The sequence below is a fragment of the Furipterus horrens genome, unplaced genomic scaffold (assembly GCF_987537825.1).
Source record: "Furipterus horrens unplaced genomic scaffold, mFurHor1.1.pri manual_scaffold_8, whole genome shotgun sequence".
Lineage (NCBI taxonomy): Eukaryota > Metazoa > Chordata > Mammalia > Chiroptera > Furipteridae > Furipterus > Furipterus horrens.
Genome location: NW_028327178.1, coordinates 27,017,150 through 27,039,747, shown reverse-complemented (window position 1 = coordinate 27,039,747; position 22,598 = coordinate 27,017,150). Strand labels below are relative to the sequence as shown.

Here is a 22,598-nt window from a genome sequence, read left to right as displayed (position 1 = left end):
TTCAAGGCAGAGTCCAAATCCCACCTTCCCCGTGAAGACTTCCCTGATCACTGACCAATCAACCTTAGAACTACAGCATATGGACTTTCTCGGTGACCTTGACTTGGGTCATACTTGGCCGCCATCTTTTAGTCTTTTTCAGTGGTTCTTGCTCACCCTAGCTAGGTCAGGATGGGCTTGTCCTTGTTTAACCATCAACAGACTTCTAAGTTGCTGGTTCTGCTCTCTCGTCTGGATCACTGAGGGTCTGATATGCCTCTGCGGGAAGGAGTTTTACTACTTGGATGGAGGAGGTATTAATTCTGGAGCTCCCCTGCAACGAGGGAGAGAGGACTTTGCAGAGTCCAGACTCAGCCCTATTCACCCACAGTTGACACCTTGGCCTCTCCCAGTTGAGATAATGGTGATGCTCATTATGGTGAGGGAAAAGTTGGGATGGGATGACAATACACTGTGCCCTCTCTGTGCCAGGTGGGTGGAACCCCAGGTGTGGCTGGTACAGTGATTATTCCGAGACCTCAAAGACGGAAAGGGCCTTCCTCTTCATGTAGGAAGCAGGGTCTCTCTGTGGGTGAGAACCTGAGCCTGGCCTGGGCTCAGGAGTGTCCCTAAGTTGGGGAAGTGCTCAAGTTGGGCCTAGACATGGCACAGTTTTCATGGATTTTATATGGGAAAAGAATAGCTCCTGGATGTAAAGAAGGCTGCTGCTATGATCTAGGTGCAGAGTACCAAGGAAGCCTGGTGAGTGAAAGCCTGGGTTGTAGGGCCAGTCCTTGGAACTAGCCAGGGTTTATTCAACTCTGACACTATTGACATTTGTGGTCAGACATTTCCTTGTTGTGGGGGCTGTTCTTTGCATTGTTGGATTTTAGCAGCATCTCTGGCCTCTACCTACTAGTTTAGATTGTCACCCCCTTCCCCAAGTTGTGACAACCAAAAAGGTCTCAGGACACTGCCAGAGATCCCCAGGTTGGGGAGAGGCATAAAATTATTGCCCGAGTTAAGAATCACTGAATGGACTAATAGCCAAGATTCAATTAAAAACACACTTTGTGAGTGGGCTGTTTCCAACCCCCTGTCCTTTAATAACTCTGTGGTTCTCTCTTGCTTGTTGTGTAGTTCTCTTGGGAAAAGCCAGTGAGTCTATGCTGAGTTAAAGGGAAATTTGAAAATCAGCTCCTTCTATGCTTGGGCCAAGGACCAAACAAGGCCACAAGATGGGCAGGGCTCTTCCCACCTCAGACCCTCAAAGGGAGATGTGTTCATGCCAATTTCTTTCCAAAACAATTTGAGTGAAATTCCCACCCCCCTGAAATCATACCATGGACTTTGTGGGCCCACATCTCCTCTTCCCTTGGGTCCCCATGGGTTAGAACATTTTTGAGACAAACTGCCAGCAGATGAGGCCTGCTTGGGCCCAGACACCATGTACTGTTTGCCACAGGATGGTCTTGTGATGGTAGCTGCTGGCTCACCTGAGGTTGGGGTCATGGGTGCGGCTGCCAAGCCGTTCATGTTGAGGGCTGCCATCTGCTGCATCTGAGCGGCGGCGAAGGCAGCCATGGGGTTCAGGTAGCCACCCTGCGCGACTGATGCCATTAGTGCCGCCTGCTGCTGCATCAGCTGGGGCAGAGGGAGTGGAAAAAATATCATGCACTTCCGGGGGGGCAGCCCTCCCCACCAGGGGGCTCAGCTTCTGGACGCCAGCCTTCTGGGCCCTGAACCCCACCTCCCAGAGAACCCTGATGTCTCCCCAATTCCTGCACTAGTTCTCAATGGCTATTAGACACCACTCCCTAAGAGGTAACTATTCCAAAGTAATGGTAGAATCTTGGAGATTCTAAAGTTGTTGTAAAGGGCGGGGGAAGGGACTGGCCCCATGGATGTTGTTCAGCCCTGTGAAGGCCTGTCATTCATGGAGATGTGACACCCAAAGCTCTAGAGACATGTTGGATGAGCCTCTGTAGAATGACCTCAGTATGGATTTCTGGCCAAATGTTCTTACAAAGGTGAGTGGAGGCTGGGGAGGTTGGTAAAACTGACAAATTTGAACACTGCAAAGGAGTGAGGAGGTGAGCTTGCATTGTTAGAACCAGAACCTGGACTCCCTCAGTGCCACCCATGTGGGGGTTGTGGCTACAAGCCTGAGAGGCAGCTTAGGAGAGATGCTGGCAGGGAGGGCCCCAAGGTAGAAGACTGAAGTTGGTGAGCCAGGGGCATGCAGCAGAAGAATTGGTGCCCTGGGCTTTGTGTAACCTCACAGGGCCCCTGCCAGCAGTGACCAGAGGCCTGAGCACACCATTCCATGAGTCGGGGCAGGGCTGGGGAGGTGATAGCCAAATACTTGAATCTCTCTCCCCCCCTCCATTTGGTGCTTCTTAGAATTTGACCAGCAGGGGAGCATTCAGGGTAACCCACCATGCTGCCCTGCCTAGAAGCCTTCTCTCCATCTCTTCCCCTTAAGAACCAGGACTTCAAACCACCTCTTTCTGGCAGCCTCTCTGGATTGAACCAGACTTCTCTCAATTCCATCTACTTCCTCTGTTCATCCCGGACCACTCCTCACTCCCCAGGGCTAGAGCTGTATTCTTTGGCCGGGGACAGGGCTCCCCTCAGTAAAGTTAGGTGCCCCTGCTCTGGGGCTCTGAGCAGAGGTAGGTGGAGATCATTGCCCACACCCCCACCCCCACCCCCATCTAGGCCCCGACTTACTGCCTGTGCGTAGGCGCCGTAGGCCCCAAACGGGATGGCCATGGGGTTGAACATGCCCATCTGGCCAGCCATCTGCTGCATTCGTCGCATCGTGCGCTCCTTGTCAGTGTCGGCAAACTTGACCACCAGACTGGATGAGGCTCCCTGCAGCCGGGACTGCACGTGAGGCCCACCTGCCCTAGCTGCTTGCTCCCAGCTGTCCAGCTGTCCATGCCCCTGACCTAAGCCCTCCCCTCTCCAGGAGGCACTACTGTGGGCTGGGGCGGGGGCGGGGGTGTACAGGCACTGGTGTACGCCGAAGGGTCTGGGGTCTTGAACACAATTGCAGGCATTTTCTATCTGGGAGACCACGTGCCAGTTCCTTACATCTCTGGGCCTCAGGGTTCTTGTCTGGGAAACGGGAATAATGGTAAGGCCTTCCTATCTCATAGTGAGCGCAGCACATGTTTCGAGCTGTATGGATTGGGTGCGAGGGCAGGCAGGGGCCCTGTGGGTGCTCTGGGTTGGGCAGGGGTGTCGTCCTGCCGCTGTCCAGGGGTGGCCGCACTCACCGGCATGGTCTGGCTGCCGTGCAGGGCATTGATGGCAGCTTGCGCCTCAGCGTGGGAGGAGTACTTCACAAAGGCACACCCTGGGAGGGAGGGAGGACAGGAGAAGCTAAGTCAGGACCTGAGGCCCCAGAGGAAGGGCTGAGAAATGGGAGGACTGACAGGCAGGGAACTGGAAGGGCCCAGGGGACAGGGTGCATCCAAGAAGAAACCAGAATGGGTGTGATATAAAGACCGAGAGAAAAAGAAACACCATTAAACACACAGAGAAAGACCTTGTACCACCTCGTCCCTTCCAAGCATCCCTCCCTGGCTTGCCCGTCTGGCCAGCCCCTGGCATCTCAGAACTCCACGTCCTCACCCAGGCATAGGCCAGGGGCCGGCCCGCCCCCCCCCCCCCCGCCCTGCCCCGCCCTGTCTTGCTCCGACCCCCACTCACCCTTGCTGTTGCCGTCGGGCCCGCGCAGGATGGTACACTCTTCAATGTTCCCGAAGGCCTCGAAGAGGCGGCGCACGTCGTCCTCAGACTGCTGCTTGTTGAGCATGCCCACAAAGAGTTTTCTATCTTCTGGAACAAAATTAGGAGATGCTTACCCGGGCCGGGGGGCCAGGCGGCGTCGGGGGCGGGCCCGGGAACAGGGCTGGGCCAGCCGGAGGAGAAGGGTTCAGGAGAGAGGGAGAAGCTGGGCAGAAGCGTGGGGGAGGGCTCAGGACCGGAGGGGGAGAGGGGTAGCAGGGAGAGGGTGGGGCTGGGGTTGGGCACAGCTAGCGGGGCAAGGACGACTGGGTGAAGGCAGAAGGGGAGAGGGTAGGCATAGCTGGAGGGGGAGGTGCAGGAGGGAGGGGTTGGGTAAAGGGGGAGCTGGATTGCAGCAACTCTGCCCCCTCCTGCCTAAAGGGCAGGCCACAAAGTGAGGGAGTGAGGCCATTGGTCCGGCACAAGGGTCATTCATGCAGCCCTTCAATCCCTTCTTCCCTCCTTAGACAAAAGCTATCTTCCTCATCCACCTTCAGCCACAGATCCCAGAATTAACACACAAGCAAGTCTGCCACAGGGCCTTTGCATATGCCATTCCTCTGCCTGGAACACCCTCCACATAACAAGGCTGACTTCTTCTCTTCTTCTAGGTCTCAGTTTAAATGCTGCTTCCTCATCAAGGCCACACCTTCCACCTCCCCTTTATTCTCGGTCTCAGCCCTTCACTCTCATGGCCTGAATTTCGAAGGACAATTATTTGCCTGTGAATTGGTTTCTGTCTAGCTCCCTGCCACTGACTCCCCTCCCCGCCCCCTTTCCCTTAGTATACTCCCTGAAGAGGAGATCAGGCTTCTACCGGAGTAGCAGTACCTGGTACATAGTAGGCCCTCAGGACAGAGTTAAGGAATGAGTGAGTGCTCTATGCCATTCTCAGGGATGCATCTCCTTTCTATCACACAGATTTTTAGCTCCTTGGTCCAGGCCTTCCTATTTTTTCATGCTGCAAAATTCAACCGTGGGCACTTCTGGAGAGCTTGTTCCTGAGGACTGGGATCCCTCCACAGCTTCCCCCTTGCTTGTGTTGAGTACCAAGTGGTTTACTGACATAACTCAGCTATGTGCTCAGGCTGACAGAGACCACATTGGGTTGTATGGCTCTGTACCAACTGTGACTTCAAAAAGATTTCCCACCTCACAAGTTGTTATTTCCATGTGACTTCATGCCTCCTGTTGAGAGGTGGGGGCCTATGGTCCCTTCCCTTGAATCTGGGTGGGGCTTGTGACTGCTCTAACCAATCAAGAACAGGAGTGATGCCAGCTGACTTCCAAGTCTAGGTCATAAAAGGGATCAGCTTCCATTTGGTTCTCTTTCGGGGGGATGCTTTCCCTGTAGAAGCCAGACGTTACGCTGCGAAGAACACCAGAGTGGCCCACACCATCAGTGCACACAGCAAGGAACCCAGGCCCCCAGCTGACAGCCAACATCAACCACCAGCTATGGATGTGAATGAGTCCTCAGATAATGCCAGCCCCCAGCCTTTGAACTTTCCAGCTGAGGTCCAGTCATCCTGGAGCAGAGACAGGCCTTCCAGGCTGAGCCCTGTCTGAGTTCCTCACCCACAGAATCCATGAGCATAATAAACGGTTGTATTACACCCCTCACTTTGGGGCTAAGATGTTGTGCAGCCGCAGGAGCTGGAACTGGGACCCTGTGTTGACAGCATGCAGCAGGCGCTCACTAGGTGTTTGCTGAGTAGTGAATGAGCGGCACACACAGCCAAGGCTGCAGAAATGCACCCCCTGCAAAAAGCTTTGATCGGTCATGAGTTTACAGTTTTCTCTGAAGGCAGGGGCACTCTGGGACCAGGTCCCTCCGCATTCAGGGCGGTTGGTACCTCCTGCCCCGGAGAGTCCCCCTCGTCCACATTGCCAGGAGAGCTCACATAGAGCTAAAGGGCTGTCCTGGTGTCTGGAGCAAAGCGGAGGAAACCTCTAGGCCCTTGCACACCTTCGCAAGCCCCCCCCCAGAGTCTTCCTCTTCAGGAAGCCCTCATTGCTGCCCTGGGGTATCTCTCACCCAGAGCACTCAGCACTGGGCAAGTTATCAGTGATGAAGTGGCCCTGGGTTCCAACTCCTCCCATGCCCTGTAGGACATCATTGCCAGTTCCTGTACTAGTCGTGGGTCAGGGTACACCAGTGTGGAGCCTGGCAGGCTTCCGCCAAAGCTCTGGGCCTGGAGGCCTGACCCTGCCACCTGCCCCACTCTGGGCTGCTCAGTAAGGCTTCTTGGTTCTTTGCAGGGCTGGGCACACCCCTGCCTCATCTCCAGGGTTCCCCAACTTTAGGCTCTGGGCTTGGGGAGCAAAGACTGGCAACTATGAGAAAGAGAGACGGTGGAAAGGGGTGAAGCTGAAGAGGGATAGCAGGAGACCGGGTTAGAAGCAGAGAGGGAGGGGGAATGGTAAAGACGGACAGAGTGAAATGAACGTGAAACAAAAAGAGCAGAGAGAAAAGACAAGCAGAAAAAGAAGGCAGAGACAGAGAGAAAGTGGGAGGGCTTATGTTTAACCCTCAGAAGCAACTACAGCAGGAAGTGAACTGGGAGGTTTTAAAGCCTTTAGTGGGGTATTTAAAACTCCTCTCCAGGCCCAGAACAGGGCTCTCCCACTCCTACCCCTACCCCCAGTGCCTTTTAAAGGCTCCAGTCCAGAAAAGACAAAGAAGTAAAAAAACTGCCCCCTGCTAATATCAGGCCCCCAGGCTTACAAATTGTTCCCTGGGGAAGGAAAAAGGAAGGGAACAGAAGGCCCATCCTCAGCCTGAGCCTCATTTAGATGCTGGGACTGCAGCCCCGTGCCTTCTCTCCTGATGTCTGAATATATTCCTTTATTATCATTATGACAGCTTCTGATTGCATTAAAATTCATCCACACGTGCCTTTCTATCCAGCCACTTCCCGTTTGCTAGAGATTTTTTCCCTCTAATTCCTTCTTCCCCTCCCCTGAAATCTCCCTTTACTATGCAGTTCTCAGTTCTAGGCTTGAACCCACCCTCCCTGAAAACTTTCCAAATGCAAAGGGGGCCAGTCTTCCCTCTTTCTGCCTGGCTGGATTTCCCCAGGGAAATTACAACCAACCTTACCTTCTGGAAGGCTGCTAGACACCAAAGAAACCTGGCTCTAGCCTCACTTCTTCCAGGGTTTCTTGGATGACCCCACCCAATGCAAAGGTTGGTTTGTTTCTGAAATCTTCAAATGAGTTCATATTATACCCTCTCCATTTCCAGTTGGCTTTTGTCACTGGGTAAATGGTGCTAAGCCTTGTCTTTCAGACCAGGGGCTGGAAGGACTCTTGAGTCCAAGGGTGGATGTCCTCCTCTGGCCCCCAGGAACCCTGCGTTCCAGTTGTACAGCTGTCCCCACCTTGGTTTTTAGGCCTATGAAACTAGAATAACGAGGCCCTCCTCTTGTGGTGGAGGCATGCCTTCCAGGAAATGCTGCAGGGACAGAACCTGGCCAGCAGTAATGACAATGGTGACAACCATCACGTGGGGTTCTCTGTTTGCCCTGCCCTGAACTGAGAAGGAGACAGAGATCATAGAAGGGGAGAGGTCAGAGTAACAGGTTGGACCAGACCCAAGCCATGGCTGACCAGCTGAGAAGGACAACCTTCCCCAGTGCCCCCACCCGCTGAGTCCTCCTGCCCCTCTGGCCACATTCCCAAGGGGCTGTCCCCAAGCTGTGTCAGATGAGCAATGGCATGATTTGGCTGGTGTCTTGGACCTGATGCCAACCTAGGGGGAGTGTCAGAGAGTGACTCAGTTTCCTCAGCCAGTTCCTACTCCCTCCAACATGGACACAGACCTCTACCTCCTGGGACAGGCTGAGCAGTCTCTGACCACAGCCCCCCTGCCTGGGGTATCAGAGTTCCTGGGGGACGGTGGGGCTATAGTGCTTCCACTCTCCCCCTGAGAGCCCCCAGCCTGAGCCCGCTGTTGGGGTAGGAGGGTGCCGCTGCTCCTCCTCCGAGATATCCCAGTAGGTGCTGTTGGAACTGGGCCTTGAAGGCTACTTTGAAGGGAGGTGAGGGCAGGAGAGACCTCAGATCCAGGGTTGGAAGAGGCTCCTGGGTGGTGGGTTGCTGAGGCTACATGGGGTCCAGACATGCAGTGAGTAAGTGGAGGCTGGTTTAAAGCCCTGTATCCTCCCTCAGCCAAGCCCAGTGTAGGGCAAAAGGCTGCATCATGCTCACTTTCCAAGTCCCGGGAGGGGTAGGGTGGGGGGCGCTGAGCCTGGTGGCTGGCAGGGGGAAGCATTGACTCTCAGGCTCTGGCAGTCATCTCACAACTATTTGCTGAGCACTTCTCTGTGCCAGACACTGTGCCAAGCATTGCTTCTAAGGCAGTAAACACAAAAGGTGAGTCTGCTCACTGGAGCTGACATCCGGAAAGGGAGACAGGCCATCCACAAGAAGGAAGTTCCTAAACAAGACAAAAGCCAGCAGAGCTGCCACACAGTGGCTCCCAGAACTCGTATGCCCTTCCCGGGGGGCAGAGGGGGGCGGAGGGGGGATAAGGCCACAGAATGGTAGAGTTGGGCAGGACCCCAGAAAACACCAAGGGCCCCATCCTTTTAAATAAAGAAGTTGGGGCAGAAAGGGAGTTCCAGGATACTCATCTAGGATTCAGACTAATTTCAGTCTCTTAGGGTTTCTTGGCTTCCTGATCCTATAATCCCTTGCTGCTACTTCTTGCTCTTTTAAAATGTGAGTGCCTGCGTCTGCGGGGCTAAGGGAATGCTCAGGGTTCTGGGGAGCAGGAGTGTGGTGCCCCAGAAAGGCTGGGCAACAGAAGGTACACACTAGTCCTAGCCCTGCCTGAATGCAGAGAGGGCAACTCAGCTATCTGTGCCCAGAAGTCCAGCTACCACTGCGGAGGAGTGGGTGTAGTCTATACCCCCCCCCCCCCGCCAAGGAGCCGTGGATGGGGAAAGACAATAAAATAACGGATGAAGAAAATACCCGGTTATTTCAGGAAGGTGTTTACAGCTACCTGAGGAGGGACTGGATCAGAGCACCTGTCACCCCTCCTGAGTCTACCCTGTGGTCACACCTTCAGCATTTGTTGAGCACTTACTGTGTGCCTAGGACTTGGCTAAACAGTCTGAGATGTTTCTTAGGAGCTCTTCTGGGTTTCCTTTTGGGGGTAGTTACTCTATCAATGAATGTGTTCGGGGGTACGTGGTTCTCAGGTCCCTGGAGAACCCAGTCTTTGGCCCCAGAGCCTCTGCCACAGAGCCCCCACCCCTTTCTCATGACAGAGGACAGCCAGGCCTGGTTGTCACATGCAAACTCTCTGAACCACAGGCGAGAAGGGGCTAGTGAGGGAGGGGACATGGGTACACCCGGAATGTTCCCAAGAGGATGTGGGCTGGAGTTATGGTGTCCAGGGGACAGGTGTCGGGGGCTGCTGGCCCACAGCAGAAGTAGAACACAGTTTCAAAGGTGGAAGGGCCTCTTTGGCTGCTCTCATCACCTGCTCCCAAGCAGCCCCTGCCTGAGGCAGAGCTTGTAAGAGGGGTTCTTGCAGAAGTTTCCCTTTGCTTTTCCAATGGCCTCTTGCCAGCTCCCTCTCCCACCAACATACACAGATCTCATTCCTCTGGCCTCCACTCTTTTATTTTCCCAGAACCTCAATCTATAAAAAGCATAGGGAGCCACCTCCCCCCTCTGCCTGAGGAGCCAGAGGCACTTGTGAAAGCCTGTGGGAACTACTCCCTCTAAGGAGAAAGATTCCTGCACTGGCTCACTCAGGCTCTCCAAGCAGAACCCTGCTCAGCTGCAAGGATTTGCATTTTAAAAGGACAACCTTTGCCCTGTCATGGGTGGCTCAGTTGGTTGGAGTGTCATCTCACACCTCAGAAGGTTGTGGGCTAGATCCCTGGTCAGGGCACATTCCTAGGTTGTGGATTCGATCCCTGATCCCTGGTTGAGGCACGTATGGGAGGCAACCAATGTTTCTCTTTCTCTCAGATCGATAGACATGTCCCTAGGTGAGGTTTTAAAAAGTTTAAAAAAGAGAGAGAGCCCAGAAAACAAAGAAGCAGGGCATCCCCAGCAGATTTAGGACATGCCTATGAGGGAGACTTCAGGGAGGTACCTTAGTCCCCCCACCCCCCATGGGCACGTAGCACCTTGAAGGCTGCACAGGGTGACAGGTCCCCTGACAGGAGCTGGTGGGTCGCAGCAGCACTACTTGACTTGCCAAATGCCGGCGCCCTGGTGCTAACACTCAAATTCCGGTTTAATTTCCAAAATTTGATTCGCTCATTACCGTCGGCATTAAACAATATTTCCTGCTTAAGGATAGACGGCTGCGGGGCCACTGAGGACGAGTGCTCAGATGCTTAATGCCTTTTATTGCTGCAATAGACTTTTACTGTTCTCTCCCCTCCAGCTGCTGAGGGAGGCTGTGTGGGGGAACTGAGCTAGGGAGGACCCGGAGGCCAGGGACTGGGATGGAGAATGAATGGCTATGAGGGTTGTGGCTTCTCTTCTGCTCTTGAGCTATTGGCCTCTGGGGTGGGCAGAATGGGACCGGAGCCCAGAGCCCCAGCGCCGCATGCACCTCCGCCCCTCCACTGCTGGCAGAGCCTGGAGTCCGGAGTGCTGTCCTTGTATGGCCGGCCCTTGGGCATCTCTTAGGGGACTTCCCAGGGCGCCTCCTGGGTCCAGGGACCATCTGTTCTCCCTGGAGATGATCTTGGTGTCCCAGGACCCACAGACAGTGCGTCTGACTAGGGAGAACCCGTTCTTTCTCGCTAACTTCACCATGGATCAGAAAGAACCTTCAGTCAAGGGGATGAGAGGCACACCGACTCAACAGGAGGAGCTGGGGCAGGAGAGGAGTGGGGAGCATCTTACAAATAGTAACTGAGGCTGTTTGTCAAACCTGTAAGAGGGGAGAATAACCACACACCCCTCTTAGGGCTGTTGGGGGGTTAAATGGGGGATGTGAGGTTTTTGCGCTTATTGTGCTGGTTGCAGATATTCCTGCTGCTTACCCATAGGGGCGCCAGCTGGTAGGTGGGGATGCCTGCCCCACCCCTGCCCTCAGGGTGTGGAGAGGGCACCCAGGGACATTGAACTGAACAAAGTCATGCCTTTCCCAAGCCAGCCTGAGAAGCCAGGCTTCCCTTTGTGCCCCTGCCTGACCAAATGGCAGCATTTTGGGGACCATTGAGATGCTCCTTACCCTCCTCCAGGAGGTCTACCTGGATTGAACCAAAACAAGAGACATTTCCCCTGAAGTTACTGAGCTCTATTAAGTGCCATTTCTCACAAATTCTCCTAATCCAGACCCATCAAGCACCAATGGCTCCTAAGGGACCAGTAGGGATCAAACTGATTATCTGAATTTAAATCTGTGCCATTTTCCACATTGCTGACCCTCCCATCCCTAGTCTGGAGGCCTCCTCTGCATGCCTTGCCTCACTCCCCAGGTGGGCAGCACACAGTCTCAGACCTGCCTTTCAAGCAGGGGAGCAGAGGACAGGGCCAGGGGTCCACAGGCCCCTCCCCTCGGGTCTGGGAACCAGATGTTGGCTCACTCTCCGGCTGGTTTGAGCAGCCTCCAGCATTTTCATCCACACCAGGGTAAAGGGCCTGGATTCAGATCCCTCCACAGTCCTGTGGTTGGGTCAGCTCTCCTTCTGAGAGCCACTCCCCTCCCCTGGGTTATGGGTCACAGGCTAGGCCTAGGAGGGGTCTCTGCATGAAGCAAACCATAAGCAGAGGAGTGATACCCCCACTTTGTCCCATAACACACACCGTCTCAGAGCCAGAGCCAGGGCCAGAGCCAGGGCACAGCTGGGATAAAAGCCCTCCTGCCTGGGAAGAAGGCTGAAGGGGACATCAAACCAGATCAAAGGCTGCTGGGGATGGGGAGGGGTGTGGGGGTTGAGGAGAGGCTCCTCCTCTACTAGGGATGCAAATGAGGACCCTCAGCTGCTCTGGATCCCAGGGGAGGCAGTGCCAGGCCTTGATCTACAGAGCTCCCTCCAGACAGTCTCTGTTTGAAGTTGGGGGTGGGAGGAGGCAGGAGCCTGGGGAACATATCTAGTCCCTGGGTAAGACTGGATGTGTTTTTCCCCTCACTTGCATTCTTTCAGCCAGCTCTGCCTTCCAAATGCTTCAGGATTGGGCCCAGGCCATGAGAGTCACCTCTTCATTGTCTCCTGCCACCCACCCAGGCTCCTGCTTTCTGCTCTCCACCCAGAAACCAGGAGGGGCAGTTAAATCCAAGGCAGATCTTGTCTATCTCCTGCTCAAACTCCACAGTGGCTCCCATCTCACTGAAAACAAGCCCAAGTCTTCTGATGACCTGTAAGGGGCTACACAGGCACCTTGTATTCCACGTGTCCCCCAATCCTTCCATCCCTTTGCTCCAGTCACATAGGTCGCCCTACATCTCCCTGCTATCTCAGAAAGACTCAATGCACACCCCTACCCCCCAGCATTTTCACTTCACTCTTCCTCCTCTTGTCTCAGAGATCACATCTTAGACATCTGCAGGGCACTGAACTGCAGGAATCCTTAGAAAGTAGGAAATGACTGTCCCCTGGAGAGGAGGGGCCCCCAGCCACAGTGTGGGCAGAGAGCCTGGAATGGTGAGCTCTGTGGGCATGGGTGGTGGGGGTAAAGTAGAGAGGGGTCTAAAGGCTTGAGCTGGACCCTGAAGAATGGAGGGCAGGGCTTGCAGGGTGGGAAAGGCAAGGGACAGGCATCCCAGGTCCGGGAGCAGCAGGGAGTGTGAAAGAGCACATGGAGTGAGGGTCTCACACACACACACCACACATAGGCTGCTAGTGAGGGGCCTAGTAGGCCACATCCACACCCCTTTCTGCCTTCCTCTTTGGCCCTCTGACCCTTGACCTTAATACTAGTGAGTCTGCACCAGGCCTCGCAGCCAGAGCCTGGGATACGGCAGTGGCTCTAGTAGAAATCACCTTTTGCTGGGGCAGTTGTGCTCTGAAGACTTTCCAAGTAACTGATTATACATTTGATCTGCTACATTATCCTTACCAGGCGCATGGTGCACGGAGTTCTGTGGGGACCTCTCAGCAGCCGAACCCTGTTGTCTAATGGGGTTTCTGCACACTCCAGCATTTCACCCATCACAGGATAATTTATAGCATAATGAAGCATTTTTTCCTTTATATTATGCAGAAGCATAAATTATGGCCAGTTTGTCCTCGGCTCTCAAGGAGACAGACAAAGCAGAGCTTTATTCTGCAGGGTGGTCCATAGTGACGGGTAGTAGGGGCTGGGGGACAGGGCAAGAGGAGGAGAGACCACAGAATGCCATTAAATACATCTCGTTGACAGAGCAGAGAATCTAGTCAAGGCGGCCACAGGTACTGGGGAAGAAGTAAAAGACCCACTTCAAGCAGCCTGTCTCTATTAACCGTGGATTGGTGGCTTGTGAGCTGAGCGGTGGAGCTGCAGAGTTATGGTGCAGAGTCGTGGCTAGAAGGACCTACCCACCTGCAGGTGACCCAGCCACAGACCAACCTCGAGCCCTAGCCACAGGTGGATCCTCATGTTGGCTGAAGATCCTCCCAGCTGTGCTCAATTTCCCACAGCCTCATGGGTCATGGTCAGAGACAGAATGCAGTGCCAGGGAGCCAGGCAGACCTACTGCCCTGCTGCCCTATGGCCCATTTTTAATATTGGGTGGGGGGTGGGCTTTTCTTCTTATGAGACCAGGGTGGAGAGTGGCACACCAGTTTCTAACTGCCTGCTGCCCATCTTCCTGGGTAAGTGCTAGCTCCTCGGGGTCAGCATTGCTAGTCTAACACAGCAACAGTCACACTTGAACCCAGAAGCTGCAGCTACCAAGCCCATCCCTCACCCCAGACACTGTGGTGAGGATTTCTGGGGACCATGGGGTAAGGTCTTCAAAGGACACCTGGTCCAGCTTCCCCCAGTATGACCCAAGGTGGAGATGACGCTTCCTAAATGCCCTGGCAGAAGTCTCACTAGACTCCATGCCAGGCGGCAGCCCAGAAGGAAGTGGCCTCCCTGTGCCCCACCCTAGAGAGCCCAACCCTGCCCAGAGCCCAAGCCCAGCCCTAGAACACAAAAGGTTGCTCACTCTTGGGACTCCATCTGAGAACAACAGCAAATGTCTTGGATCTTACAAGAGGGAGGTTCTGGGTTCTGGCTGCTATGAAAATCACGTGAGGGTTTCTAAAAATACAGGTGCCTAGGGCTGGCCCCAGAGATACCGATTGGTCTGCAGCCCAGGCATCAATATTTTTGTTTTTATTTTTTGGAAAGCTGCTCAGGTGTTGCCAACACACAGCCAGGGCTGGGAACAGTGTGATGGGTCTTCTCCAAGCTGCCCCTGCCACCTCTCCTCGGGCACCATCTCTCTGGCCCTCAGCCTGCCCGCAGAAGCTCAGCCCTTCAGACTGCAGGATTCTGCACCCACTTCTCTGCCCTGGCACAGAGCATGGACAGTTCTCCATCCCTCACAGAGTCATTCTGGAAAGACATCATCCTAATTTAGAGAGGAACGTGGGAAGAAATTATCTGGGTCAGCACAAAGCTCACCCCTTGAGTGGTAATGTCAGCCTCCCCTCTTCCTTCTCTCTCCTCCATCCCTCTACCCTCCATCCATCGGGCCAGCCCTGCTCTGAGAGGAGAGTCCCAGGCTCTTCTCTCATCAGCCCTCCGGTTTTCTTCCTATCCATCTTTGTTCCAGCCACCCCAGACCTCCGGGAGTCACTGCTGCCCCTACCCCTTCTGCATGGAACTCAGATGGCCCTTTCTTAACTACACACCGTATTAACTCATGACTGATAAGGGACTACAGATAGACACAGAGATAGATGGATGGCAGACATGATTAATAGATGCTAGATATCCAGATTAAATGTTGGATGATAGATAGATACACAGATGAGAGAAAAATGATTGCAGAAAGCTGATAGATTTATGATCGATGGTACATAAATAGCGATAGGTGAGTATGGATGGATGGATGGATGGCAGAGATGTTTCTGAGGACATCAGATACCTGAAGTCTAAATGCAAAAGGTCAGAAAACTAGTCAAGGCCTCTCACACCTGTTGGGGTGTTGGATCTCAGAAGAACAAGGGACCCTGCTCTGCTTAACACCTATCTTAAACCCACTTCTCTTTCAACTCAGGTCCCTGAACCTCCACATGTCTGATGGGCTTGTGGTTAATGTAGGAGATGCAGTGGGGCTGGTTTGTGTTGACACCTGAAACTTCTCTTTGATGTTTCCCTGAGCCTGCAGGCAGGTCAGGGATGCCTTCTGAGCCCCCACTGTACCTGCTGAGGACCTCCCTTCCTGGGAGGCCTGTCTTCCCCGTAGGTGTATGCTCTTCAATGGCCAGGCCAGGCCCTCCAGCCCCACAGAGCAGGCTGGTCTTGGAGTGGGACAGTCTGGACTGGCCCCTTCAGTTAGATGGCAGGTGTCAGCCCATGTGGTATCCACAGAGACATCCATTCAGACCCCCTGGGGGTGTCCATGCCATCAGAGAGGACAGAGTGAGCTGACTCATCCTGAGCACTTGCCACAGGACAAACACTGCTCAGAGCACTATGATTCCATGAGGTGGGCACTACTCTCACTCCTATTTTACGGATGAAGAAACTGAGGCACGAAGAGATTTGGTAACTTGCTGGAGGTCCCAGAGCTAATCACAGCAGGGCCAGGACTTGAACCTAGGTGGCCTGGCTTCTGAGCTCTCCTCCACTGTGTAGAAGGTCCCCCCGGCCCTGCTCACCAGACCAGATGGTTGCGAGGCTCTTGTGAGCTCAAGAGAACACACGGCTCTGGGAACTGGAAAGGGCTGCACAATTTGCAAGATGTTATTATTTCTAATGACTAATGAGATTGTGAGGGGAGTGTCAGTTTCCCCGAGAGAACAAACTGTTTTTGCAGGGTGGCAGCATATTAACTGTTGGTGTGTGGCTGGCATTGCTAACGACCGACCAGAGAGCCTGCTCGTCATTCAAAGGGGTTGGCAATATTTGGTTACCATGAAGTTCAATTTACAGAGTGACAGAAAGAGGCAAAGCCCATGTTTCAGAAACCTTCCTGCCAACTCTGTACCCCTTCTTCCACTATTCACTGATCAGTCATGCAGTTGGTCAACAAACTATGTGCCAGGTATGGCGCTGGGCGATACAAATAGTAGACCTGCTGCCTGTGTCACAGAGCTTCCAGACTGTGGCCTGAGTGGCCCAGCTGTGCAGGGGCAGGCCAGGCTGGGGTCTGTCAGGGGGAGAGTGTGGAGCATGGAGTGTGTGCCCGGGGTGGGGCCTCATGACAGCAGAGGCCAGGGGAACTGAGAATGGGCCACCCTGCCTTGCTTTCTGTGAAGCGTTGGGCAGGGAGGAGTGGGGATAAGGAAGGGGTGGGAGACAGGAGAAATGCAAAGACTCATGCTCAACAGGAGTGCCTCTTCGCAAGGAGTTAGAGTCTAGATGAAAAGCAAGACACACCCTCCCACCCCCTGGAGCGGGGTGGATGGAGATGACAAGCACAGGGCTGGCGCTCTGTGTGGAGCAGGCTTGTCGGGAGGGAAGGAGGAGGGGATGGAGACCCCACTAGCTGGCTGTTACACCCCTGCCATTCTCCTTGCTCTGGGACAGCCAGACTGTTCTGCAGTGGATGGTGCTGGCTGCCCTTTTGGATGTCCTGCCGGTCAGTTCTGTGGCAGCTGAGCACTTTCAAGCATTCCCACTTCTCACTAGCATGCTTCAGCATAACACAATTATATCCCCGTTTGTCAGATGGGTTAACTGAGGCTCTGAGAGGCTGAATAACAGGCTCAGGCTCACCAGGCAGAAGTGGTGTAGGTAGGATTAATGCCAGATATCTCCCTGGCTGTTCTACACCTGCTCTGATGTGCAAAATAGCATATGACTCACATGTGCCTGCCCTAGGGCCTTGGATTCCATCCTTTGGGGTCTAGGCCTTTGGACTCAGCATTGGCCTCTTCCAGGAGGCTTTTGAAATGTGATGGCTCCTGTCACCTCAACATGACTGCTTTTGCCAGAAAAAGTCCTCTAGGATCAGATGGAGAAGATAAGCATTTAGGCCTGCAGTGCCTGGGGCTGGAAGGGGAGCCATAGGGCTGGGGAAGGATTAGTGGCTGAGGAGGGAGGCGAGGGGCTTGGAGTGGGGGGTGTCTGGGAGAAGGGATGTGATGGGGCTGAGCTGGGAGGCCACAGAGGGAGGGCCGAGTTGGGGTGGGGGGTGGTTGTAATGGTAACAGGATGTGTGGGCCATGTACGACAGGCAGTGGGGAGTGTGGGCTACAGTAGCCACCCCCCTGCAAGGAGCCTCCCTTTCCCTCCCAGTATACAGCAGCCAGATCGCCTAGGGTGCCATCTGACCTTGGGGTCCCAGGCACCTCAAGCTTGGTCTGCTGACTGCATCAGAAATACCTCACTCCTAGGTAGTGCCAGGTGTTTCAATATCACAAGAAACACTATGTTAGCACGGGAAGAGGAAAGTCCTTGGGATTTTGTATCCTTTTCACTGTCTAGGAAGGAAAGCCTTTGAAACTGTTTTCATCCCAAGGCCCGAAAGGAAAAGAGCCCATAGTGCCTAAAGGAAGAAGCCCATTAACATCTTTAAGTATCCATGCCCCAGTGCTGGAAAACTGGCACCACCTTCACCTGTCAATCCATATGGAACGTCTTCACTCCCGTCCTGCCAACTCTATAAGTCCTCAGGACATCGGACTCACTCTCTTGGCTCTTGGCCCTCATGGTGCTCTTGGTGCTCTTGGCTTTCTGGCCACAGGGCCTCTGGCCACCCTAGGGCGAGCTTGCCACCCTGGCCTTTGGCCACCCTTGCTTTTGCTCTCCCATTCACTAATAAATTTTGCGTGCACACTAATAGGCTTACTGATCTGTAATTCTTTACTGCATTGCTGAGAAGAACCAGGATTTCTCAGATAACAATGTGACTATTTTTTCAAATGCATGTTGTGATTTAAAAAGTAGCAATTCATTTAAAAGCACCAGGTAGCTTATTGTCATTTTGCATTCTCTCAAACAATGGATACTCAGAGTAAAACACCTATGGGGAGGGGCGATGCTGATGAATCTCTGGTGTTAAAAATGGCCCCTAACCTTGAAAAGCCTGGGCGTGCTGATTCAAGGAGGGCAGCGGGAGCCGAAGGAGCAGAACATGCTGTGGTGGATCCTGGGCCAGGTGCATTTCACCTGCAGGACCAGTTCACCCACCCAGGGTCATGAGAGGGGCAGCAGGGGCAACCTGACCTGCAGTTAGGAAACTCCTTCTAACTCTGAGTCCCCCAAAACTTCTACCTGGGCCTGGTGTCTGCCCTTCTCTGAGCCTGATCCTCATGCTTGTCCTTGGATGCGGCCAGGAGAGTGGGAATGATTGAGTCCCACAAGAGTTTGCAGTTAAAGACCATGAGTCTGCCTCTCTGTTGATGCCAGGAAATCAGCTCACTGTGTTTCCGCTATAGGAGATGACTAGCAGAGTGCCCGCCACGTAATACACGCTCAGTAATGCTGTTTGAATGAATAACAGTAACCCACGTATTAATAAGCTTTCATCTGGGAACACTCAAGTTTGGGAGCGGAGCCTGGATCCACGGACGCGTCACTTTCCACCCTACACCTTGGTGTGATCAGGGTCTACCTTCGGCCAAGATAAAATTGGATCCCACTTTGGCTCTAATGGCAGGGGGTTGTGATCTGCTCTGTGATTGGCACCGGGGGCTCCACCTGGTGTCACCACCTCTGCTGGGCACTGGGATAAATGGGCCGAAGCTGCAGGCTGACCTGAGGACAGGAGGGTAAGGCCATGGGGATGTGGAATTGTTTTGACTTAGGGGCAGCTAACTGGGCAGTTATCTCTACTCTCCCACCTCCCCCACCCCACCACATGGAAACAGACCCTCCCAGGTCTCCATAGTCCACAGGTGTCCCTGAGAACATCCTGTTTTGGCCAACTCTTTTCAGACAGCAGCCATAATTAGATCCAGTCCTAGTCCTCTTTCTAACCTTTGTAAAAACCGACCAATCCCTTGTCCCAACACGGCAAGGCCCTAGCATCCCCTCGAACACCTTGTTGGTGCCAGAGCACTAGTGGTGGATACTGAGCTAACGAGGTTTTCTTTCTAGGATAGGCACCTTTTAACAAGGTCCTTGACCCAAAGGAATAAGGTTAAAGGGGACAACCTCCTTTCTTGTCATCCTCTGATAGTAGCGGGGCGGGGGGTGGGGTGGGCGGGGTATGTGTGCTGGCTTGGGGCAACAAGACCTTGCTAAGACCCTCAAGTCGCCCTACCTACAGAAGTGCCCACCATGCTGCCTTGGGTGGGTCTTGCTTCCACAATTGCCTGCCTTTCTTCCCTTTCTGCTGTCCAGAAGTGACCCAGACAGGACAAGTACTTAGCGCATTCCCTGAAATGGAGGAAAGTTGCTTGGTTATTAGTGCTGCCTAATGATATTTGCATAGATTAACAGACTTTAATACAATCATGAATGCCACAATCCTGAGAAAATAATGGAGAAATCCATTACAAAGTCATAAAGTAACTAAGTCAATACAGTAATGATTTGATTCCATATTAGTAATAATTTCATCTCCTGCTACAAGGCGATTTTACAATGTGCACCATTTCTGGATACTTTTACAAATTTCACCTTTGTTTGAGAAAATTAATTAACAAAATAAAAAATATATACTGCTGGTATTTTATACAATGAATTAGTCATTAGTCTAAACTGGCAAGCTGTATTAAAACTTATTAAGATGGATCTTCTGGGATTTCTAATTTCTCTTCAAGTGGCCTGTAACTCTCTCATTGGCAAAATCCAGGGGCTACCTGGTGGCAGTGGCTCAGGTGGACAGTCAGGACCAGCAATAACCTATGAAGTGTGGTGGGATGAGGAAAGGGGTGGAGACCCAGCCACACCCCTCCCTGGTAGCCCTGCCTCACTGCTCCAGTCAATGCCCTACTCAAGGGACAGCCCTTGACTCTGGCCCCACCCATGGTCCAGCATCATTTTCCTAAGGGAGTCTGGTCAGGGTTCTGGGACCGGGAAGTCCATTGTGAATGTGAGACCCCCGCCCCAGCCCAACAACCAAGGGCTGAATCAGGGAGCAGGATTCCCCTCCAGCCTTTTCTCATAGACCCACAGGCTTCTTCTGAACAGGGTAAGAAACACACCAGATTGAAATCAGATTCTGCAAGAGCCCTGATCTGTGACCAGAAATCAATTAGGGTGGTATCAACAGCTGGGGGGAAATAAATGGGGAGCAGGGAAATAAAAACCAGCCAGGTGGAGGTTGGGGTGGGAGGAGAGGGGGCAGAACAATGGAGAAGCAGCTGGAAGGGGAAGGATCATTATAAACCTTTCTCTCTCTCTCTCTCTCTCTCTCTCTCTCTCTCTCTCTCTGCGTGTTCACAGAGCAGATCATCTGTGAGGTGTGACATGTGCGTGAGGGCACTGGGAGGCCCCTATCCACTGCCTACCAAGGGATCCTGAATCCCACCACTAGAGCATCCTCTCTTCGGGGTCTTTGAAAATGCAAAATTTATCCCGTGTAGTGAACCGCTAACATCTCTATACACAGTCCTTTATCAGATCATGTTCCTCTTGCCTGCAGGGGTCTCGGAGCATTTGACAAGGGTGGGAGGACTATTCTTCCCACTGAGACAGGGCATCCTCTTAGGGAGGATGGGGCACATCCTCCTCCTGAGGTCTATTTTTTTTAAAGATAATATTTACCATTGGTGAAATGTGTAGATCTTAAGTGTATAATTTAAAATACCCATGAACCCCAGTCTTCTATCAAGCTATCAATCATTGCCACCTTCCTAGAAGGTTCTCTCATGATCCTTTCTGGGCAGCATTCCAGCCTCCTCAAAGGCACCCAGGTTTCTGACTTTATTTAGCACAGTCTGTTTTTGCCTGTTCTAGAACCTCATACATAATGTACTCATTTGTGCCTGGCTGCCTTCAGTCAGCACAGTGTCTGTGGGATTCATCCATGTTGCTCGGGCCGCCCCAGGGCCCCTGGCCCATCCATGCAACCGCTGCCTTCTCTGGGCACTCAGGGGAGCCTGCCGGGTGTGGGGCAGAGGCACTGTCACCCATATCAATGGTTCTACTGCTAACTGTCCTCCTAGGGAAGTAGGGAAGGGTGCCTGGCCTGCACTGGGGTCAAGGGACCTGCTCACCTCAGCTCTTCAGTGGGCTAAGGAGTAGAAGCGTTTGCTGGTTAAGTGAGAGGCCCGAGAGGGTGGGCTCTGGACCTGAGTCACAGGACCTTGGAGACTAGGGCTGAACTGTGGGGTCTCGGAGCCTCTTGAGAATGTGCATAAAATGACCCAAGCACAGGTGAGTGGTTTGAGCCATGCCCATCTCTCCTTTGTTAATGCAGTGACCTCTTAACTGGCCCTTGCTTCCACCTCGTCCTCTACAGTCTGTCCCCTCGCAGCCACCAGAGCTAGCAAAGCCTGACCCTTCTTTGCCCAAAGCCTCCCAGTGGCTCCCTGCCGAACTCTGAATAAAGTTCAAAGTCTTTAAAAGGGTCTACAAGATCTTACAAAGGATCTGCCCCCATGCTCTCTACACCCACTCGTTCAAGCCCTTCCCTGGTCTCACTACAGCCACCCTGGGGCCCTGTCCTGACCTTAAACACCAGCTGACATGCTGGAGCTTGGACTGGGGTTCTTGCTCCCTGTCTGCCCCCTTCCCCTAATGTATGAGTCCTGGATGGGGACAGAGATTGCCCAGCACTCAGCACAGGGCCTGGCTCACTAACCTTCAGTTGCACAATTGAATGGATATGTGAAAATCTTCCTTCGGTTTCCCGATGGGGTCTGTGACCCAGAAAGGTTAAAATCCTTTAGGCAGGACCAGAGCAGGAAGGTCAGTTCAGGCCAGGCAGAGCAATGAGCTCCCACCAGACCCCATGTAGTTACAGACCTGAAGGAGGTGGCCCTGACCAAGGGCAGGTCAGAGCAGGCGCAGTGGAGAGGAAGGAGGGGGCCTGAATGGGCACTCTAGGCCCTAAGTTCCTTAAGGCAAAATATCTGAGTCTCTTCAATATGCTTGTTGCATATTACATGCATATTACATGCGTCTTGATATACATGTTGCTTCCCAGAACCCATCCTTTAACACTGACGTGGATGGGGGTGAGGGTGGAGGACGGCCAGGGGCTGGTCACCTCTAGGCTGGGAAGCTTGCAGGAGTGAGGGTCCAAGGGTCCTAGTGTGAGGACCAGGAATGAGGCAGATCTGGGACAGAAAGTGAGTCTGGGGGATCTGTCAGAATCCTCGTGCTCACAGCTGATGGGGACAAGGAGGAGTGAGTGAGAGGAAGAGGACCCAGGTCAGACACTCTGGGAGGAATGTGGGGAGGGGAGAGGCTGGTGGGTTCTGGCTGAGGATGAAAGGCACCAGATGTGGCCAGCTCCCGCAGTGAGCCTGCTGCCTCTCGCTCCCTCACTGGATCCCGTGTGTCACTTAATGTTTGCAGTTAAGTATTTACAGATATGTTCCCATGGCAACCAAGGCTTCAAAGTTACTCTACAATTCTGTTTTCTCAAATGTGTTTCTCTGGTTGATTGCACAGAGTTTTCTGGAAGCTGGCCAGGGTGAGTGAGTTGCATTTCCAGCCCTGTGCAGTCTCTTTCCCACCTCTCCTTCTAAACACACCCTCTTGTGGCCCATCCTCCCAGGATGTTGGGGCTTGGATCAGGCTGTCCCAGGGCCCAAGGCTGGGAGCCCGCTCCCCTCTACCACCTGGAGCCTCCAGTTTACTGG

The 22,598-nt window shown here is 53.3% G+C and overlaps 1 protein-coding gene across 50 annotated transcripts in view; it reads right to left on the bottom strand.

Moving 5' to 3' along the window:
* The window catches only part of CELF4 (CUGBP Elav-like family member 4), a 292,526-nt gene that overhangs the window by 25,553 nt on the left and 244,375 nt on the right, over window positions 1-22,598 (bottom strand). For 29 of the 50 annotated variants that reach the window (XM_090285580.1, XM_090285581.1, XM_090285582.1 and 26 more), the window contains exons 4-7: window positions 3,700-3,828; window positions 3,264-3,343; window positions 2,713-2,856; window positions 1,476-1,623 (exon numbers count right to left, since the gene is read on the bottom strand). In XM_090285580.1, coding sequence (XP_090141706.1) covers window positions 1,476-1,623; window positions 2,713-2,856; window positions 3,264-3,343; window positions 3,700-3,828 — 501 coding nt within the window. The remainder of the gene's footprint in view (window positions 1-1,475; window positions 1,624-2,712; window positions 2,857-3,263; window positions 3,344-3,699; window positions 3,829-22,598) is intronic. The other 21 variants (XM_090285588.1, XM_090285579.1, XM_090285586.1 and 18 more) reach the window with 1 other exon arrangement.